Genomic DNA, 6,332 nt, shown 5'->3' with positions numbered 1-6,332 from the left:
AAGAAACTTTATTAAAACTTTATAGTTATAGTCTTTGGTGTGAACGGGCCTTTACTCAAATCAGACTCTCGCTGTTTTTGACTGTCTGCATGAAATCCAGTGTTGCATCGTCAATGGTTGCGTCACATCATTCCTTCGAATTTTGGAATGTTCTGGGAATAAACCAATGCTCTTCTAAGCCTCAAACTGAAAGTTTGAATTTTCAAATTTGAATTTTTAAATTTTAATTTCAAATAAACCAGGAACAACATATTCACAACCAAAATCAGGCCTCACCTTCATGATGAAAACTTCGTATTGTGTTTGCTCTGCTGGCCGCCCGTTCCACATGCTTTCCCATAGTGCTCCTTGGGCGCCGGATCTTCGGGTCATCATTTTCTGAGTGCATATAATACAAGTCCAGCATGTACTGAGGGACCACCGCCGATTTGCTCGGTGTGGGTCTTCGCTTCAGTCCGAACATGTTGAGCAGCCGTAACTCGAATTCTTTCAGGAAGTTAATATCAGATCTCTCCGGTGTGTGTCTCCCCGAATCACTGTATTTCCGTCGGTCGATCTCGGGAATGAGTCCAGCGGCACCTCCCAGCAAAACCTGACCGAGCAACAGCACCATGAGAGCGCGGACCACGGCGACCATGATCAGTCAGTTCCTGCAAAGAGGAAATGCCAATTAGTCAAATTTACTTTTTTTTTTTTGCATCTTAGATTCAGCAAAGAACATTCTTCTCATAGTTTAAAAAACTGTTTTACATCATTATGTCACAGGAGAACCGTTTTAGGTTCCACAAAGAACTTTTTGTAAACCATCTGCTTTAAAGAAGCCAGAAACCAATGCACTGACCTGAAGAACCTGTAACGTAACATCTCGAGAAACTTAAACAGTACAAAAAAATTGTTCTATGCAAGAAGATTGTTTACTGCACCTCAGGTCCTTCAAAGAACCATTAAAGAACATTATTAAAAAAAAACATACAATACATTTCTTGTAACTACAGCCCCCCTGGAGCAATCTGGTGTTAAGTGCTTGCTCAATGACACAATGGTTCATAAATCACCCCAGAGAGGTTCCAACCTCCAATCACTCATAGAAGTTTAAGGTTTGTTTGGTTATTATGGAATACCTGCTCCTTTAAGTCCTAAAACATTTTGAATACCAGCCCAGAGTTCCAACCACTTATATGCATGGAAAAGATCCCTAGCCACATTCAACCTGCGGCTGCCTCAAACCACAGACATATCTAGATCTTTTGGAGATGTCTTTGAGGCGATGAACTCACACACATGCAAAATGATTAAGAATAATATCCCTGCCGCAGGCTATAATAAGAGATTGATCTACAGTGATAGCACAAGAATCCAAAGAGGATGTCAGACAAATGGGATGAAACAGGAAAGAGTGAATCAAAAGAAATCGAAGGAAGGCAGACATGAAGACAGCAGACATGGAGTCTGCAATTAGAGGGAGATAAGAGAGCAGTGTCTGGGTGGGGGTCTGCCTTTAGATCATGAAAGGAAAGTCTTCAAAAGGACTGAATGTCTAGCAAAAGACGTTTCGCTGAGGGAGAGGCAGAGTTGTGAGGCTACAGGTGGTAGATCTTACGCAAAAACAACTCAAGCAACAGAGACGACAGAGATCTAACGATAAGGAAGCAGAGAAGTGTTTTCTTTACATTTGCGCATACCTTCTGACCTTACAGACTACATGTATGCACTTCTATGAGGTGATATACAATACACTGAGATATAGAAATGTCAACTTTGTTTTTTCAAGCACTCGCACTGTTTGCAAAACTAATATCAAAGAAATAAGCTGCGGCGTTACCGAAGGAGGAAGCGCTGTGGCCGGTCTGCGTTCCCGTCGTCTCTTGTGTTCCTCATGAATTCGTGTTTTAATCCACAAGCGACTTTTTTTTTTTATCCCACGACAGAGAGTCGCCGCAACTCAGGTCGCCTCTTCTTGTTCATACTTGTGCAACACTTCAAACTAGACTGTACTAAACTCTAATGAAGTGCGCGAGCGCTTAGGGCAAAGAAAGCAGCAATTCCAAAAGTGACAGCGCGAGTTCGCAAAGTCCTGGATTTGCCATTTTTCGGTTTAAAAAAAAATCTGATCAGCAGAAGTTTATGGAGGCTGCTTGGAGACTCATCTCTGCGTGCAGCACGCGCCGCGTCTGTGCCATTGATTGGAGCGCTTCGCTCCGTGAGCTCGAGTCTTTTTGTTGTCTGGTGATGTCACAATGACTGTCATCATTCAAGTCCATTGAAACGCGCCGCGTTCTCTCCATTCAAACGTTTGGACATGCCCACAGTTGCGTATTGATTGATCGAATTTGTCCTTGCGCGTATTTGATGCATTCTACACTGTAAATATGCAAGTAATTATAACGGGATTCAGTTAAAACGTGTAAACACGAAGTTACTTTACTAAAATACGGTACATTACATTTTGAAATAGGGATTTTCAAACTTTATGATGCCAAATGCTCCCAAATATGATGGTCCCGTTACTATAACACTGTATATTTTCACGTATAAAGAGCCAATTATAATGTACAGATATGGGGAAATAATAAACGTGATGTAGAAAAAAATAGATAAATAAATTACAAAATTCCTTCTTCTTTTTTGTCATTGCAATATATTGGCTGTAAAATATTTATTTTGTTTCAAACTGGCGATGAATATTATTTTGTAGAAACCTAAAATTTTATATAATTTAATGTGTATTTAATTCTTCACTTCTCACATTTTTTTTCCTCAACAGCTTTACTGGAAATATTGCCTGAGGGAGATTGTGGTCACTGGCTAGAAAAATACAAGATAGCACCCCTTTACCGCCCCATGGGTGTCCCCAGATTTAAAACCCCTTTGTTGTAAGAAAATAATGTAAAAGTACTACATTACTTAATATTTTACAGACAGTTTGATCTATTAAACTTTATGATGCCAAAACACTCCCAAATATGATGATTCCCCTTGATATAATATAAAGGCAACTGTATATTTGCATTTAAAAAGCCATTTATATGTTATATTAAATGTGCAAATATAGAAAAAAATAGTAAATCTTTCACTGTAATCACTCTTTGGAGTGTTACAAGCTGTTTGTGAATAGATACAATCCCTAAAGTTGCAAAGACTAAAGTCTCAAACCCAAAGAGATAAATGAATATTATTTTGTAGAAACCTAAAATTTTATATAATTTAATGTGTATTTAATTCTTCACTTCTCACATTTTTTTTCCTCAACAGCTTTACTGAAAATATTGCCTGAGGGAGATTGTGGTCACTGGCTAGAAAAATACAAGATAGCACCCCTTTACCCCATGGGTGTCCCCAGATTTAAAACCCCTTTGTTGTAAGAAAATAGTGTAAAAGTACTACATTACTTAATATTTTACAGACAGTTTGATCTATTAAACTTTATGATGCCAAAACACTCCCAAATATGATGATTCCCCTTGATATAATATAAAGGCAACTGTATATTTGCATTTAAAAAGCCATTTATATGTTATATTAAATGTGCAAATATAGAAAAAAATAGTAAATCTTTCACTGTAATCACTCTTTGGAGTGTTACAAGCTGTTTGTGAATAGATACAATCCCTAAAGTTGCAAAGACTAAAGTCTCAAACCCAAAGAGATATTCTTTATAAAAGTTAAGATTGGTCCACGCCTACCTAAAACGGTTCGTTCAAACACGCCCCCACATGTCTACGTCACTGTGTGGGAAGATTTGCATAACACCGACCAAATGTTCACGCAAAGAAAGAAGGCGTAACTTTATTGTTGCTGCCACCGCCGCCGCCGCTGCCATGTCGTGGTATTTTCTTGTAAAACGTACTTCAGTAATCTTAGGTTTATTTAACTTTGACTTTTAACTTTTTATTTATGTTTTATTTAACTTTCAAAAATCGATTTTGTACAGTGTATAGGGAACATTCAGCACTTAAGACTTTTTTATTTACTGCCTTATGGTCACTTTCTTTCTGACCTTAAATAAATCCCAGACAATTTAAGCCTGGCAACCCTGAACTCAGAACAACAGTCAAAGAATTTCGGTTTCCTGACCATCACAGCTATTTCAATATGCACAAAGCTGCATGCAGAACGAAATCTGAGAATTCCGCCCACAAATCCTCTTGACTCCATCCCAAACCTCAGTGAGTGTAGAACATGGGGTTTTGTCAGTCATCTGTCTGCATGGATGAATCAAGCAGCATGTTATTGAGTGCTCCGGCTAACCGATGAAGAGTAGCCATCATTAAGGAGCATCAAAGTGCCAGAGCGTCTCTTCTCTGTCCTCCATTGGAGCTGAGTAGAACTTCTGTCATCACCTACATTCCATGGGTCTGTCTGGGAAAAGGCATGGAGATGACTCTGCAGATTGAGCCCCTTACATTGTGCTAACAGTTGTTTGGCAGAATGCTACACTACACATTCCACGGATCATCGGACGAGCCTGTCTTTGGTTCCCTTATAATCTGACCTGGACCACCACCATGAGTCTTAATGATGGTTTGGACCCCACTGGTCATTTCAAGCAAACACGACAATGTGCCAAGCTTAAAGTCAAAGTCATTTTGTGAATGAAAATAGTGAATGAAAATATGAAAGAAAAAAAAAGAAAGAAAAACCCATATAAAAAAATAGTAAAAACAGTGCTACTGTGAAATACTTTTACAATTTAAAATAACTATTTTCTAATTTAATATATTTTCAAATGTCATTTATTCCTGTGATGCAAAGCTGAATTTTCAGCATCATTACTCCAGTCTTCAGTGTCACATGATCTTCAGAAATCATTCTAATATGCTGATTTGCTGCTAACCCATATAAAAAAATAGTAAAAACAGTACTACTGTGAAATACTTTTACAATTTAAAATAACTATTTTCTAATTTAATATATTTTCAAATGTCATTTATTCTTGTGATGCAAAGCTGAATTTTCAGCATCATTACTCCAGTCTTCAGTGTCACATGATCTTCAGAAATCATTCTAATATGCTGATTTGCTGCTTAAGAAACATTTCTTATTATTATCCATTTTGAAAACATTTGTGCTGCTACATATTTTGAATTTTTCAAGATTCTTTGACAAATCGAAAGTTCAAAAGAACAGCATCTTTGCCTTGGATCTACTTTGCCTTTGATCTGCCTTTGCTGAATTAATTTCTTTCAAAAAAATTCTACACACACACACACCAATAAAATAATAGTGTTCTTGGGATATATATATACCGGTATATATATATATATATATATATATATATATATATATACATATATACAGTATATATACGTATTGCTTTTCAGGCTGAAGTTCTCTGAGTTATAGACATAATCTCTGTACTTTTCAGAGTTATCTTGATAGGTTTATTGGACTATATAGTGCTATATTTAGCACTGGAAATCCTTCTAGGACAAGACAGCAATTAGAGAAATATTAAAATGGATAGTAACGGTCTGTCAAAGAACAAAAGACAGGTTGTAGTAAAGTTCAAGCAAATTATTAAACAAGTGCAGGTTAGACACAGGCTTTCGTCACTTCCAAGAAAATGTATGATGTTTAAATGTTTTATAGAGAAGGCAGTTTCATAATGTTGGAGTAAAAGGGGTTTTGTAGCTCTCTTCACACTTGAACAGTGTGAGGCAGTGAAATATTTAAAGAAATAGGAATGAAATTCTGTCATTATTTCATCTTCATGTGTTTCTAAACCTAAATGTTATTTCTTTTCAGAGGAGCAAAAATATATATTTTTTTTGACAAATCTTTATGCAGCCATTTCCATGAGTCACTCCATAGTCACCACATCTGTCAAGGCCAAAAAAACACCATAAAAATAATAAAAGTGATCCATATGACTCACGTGATACATTTAAAGTCTTCTGAAGTCATGTGGTAGTTTTGTGTGAGCAGTAGACCAGAAGTTAAGTCATTTTTTAATGAAAAGCTTCCTTTATGTGATTGCTTTCAAATATAGTGCCTATATGATTCAGGTTTGACAATAATACATTGGGTTGTCTGTGTGTCGTAACTAAACATCACTATGGAGGCCCGTTTCCGACATTGAATAAAAAAATGAAACAAGGTAATTCCGACTTTTTATCTCACAAAAATTCTCACAATTGTGAGTTTACATCTTGCAATTCTGACTTATTTTCTCTGAATTCTGAAAGTCACAATGTGTGTTATAAAGTCAGAATTGCAAGATATAAATGATATAAACTTGCAATTCTGAGAAAAAAGTCAGAATTGTGAGTTTATATCTTGCAGTTTAGATATTTTGAACATGATGTTACTGTAGTTCTAGACTAAATGTGAAT

General features: G+C 36.5%; 1 protein-coding gene across 1 annotated transcript; it reads right to left on the bottom strand.

The window, feature by feature from the left end:
- Positions 1–265: 265 nt before the first annotated feature.
- LOC107600112 (bone morphogenetic protein 2-like) lies at positions 266–2,242 on the bottom strand. The gene is made up of 2 exons (XM_016291903.1): positions 1,823–2,242; positions 266–650 (listed from the first exon to the last, which is right to left on the bottom strand). The coding sequence occupies exon 2, from the start codon at positions 635–637 to the stop codon at positions 266–268; it is 372 nt and encodes a 123-aa protein (XP_016147389.1). The 5' UTR covers positions 638–650; positions 1,823–2,242.
- Positions 2,243–6,332: the final 4,090 nt, after the last annotated feature.

Source organism: Sinocyclocheilus grahami, unplaced genomic scaffold (assembly GCF_001515645.1).
Source record: "Sinocyclocheilus grahami isolate Dianchi unplaced genomic scaffold, SAMN03320097.WGS_v1.1 scaffold277.1, whole genome shotgun sequence".
Classification (NCBI taxonomy): Eukaryota; Metazoa; Chordata; class Actinopteri; order Cypriniformes; family Cyprinidae; genus Sinocyclocheilus; species Sinocyclocheilus grahami.
The sequence above is the reverse complement of the archived record's forward strand: the minus strand, read 5'-3'. Positions and strand labels throughout refer to the sequence as shown.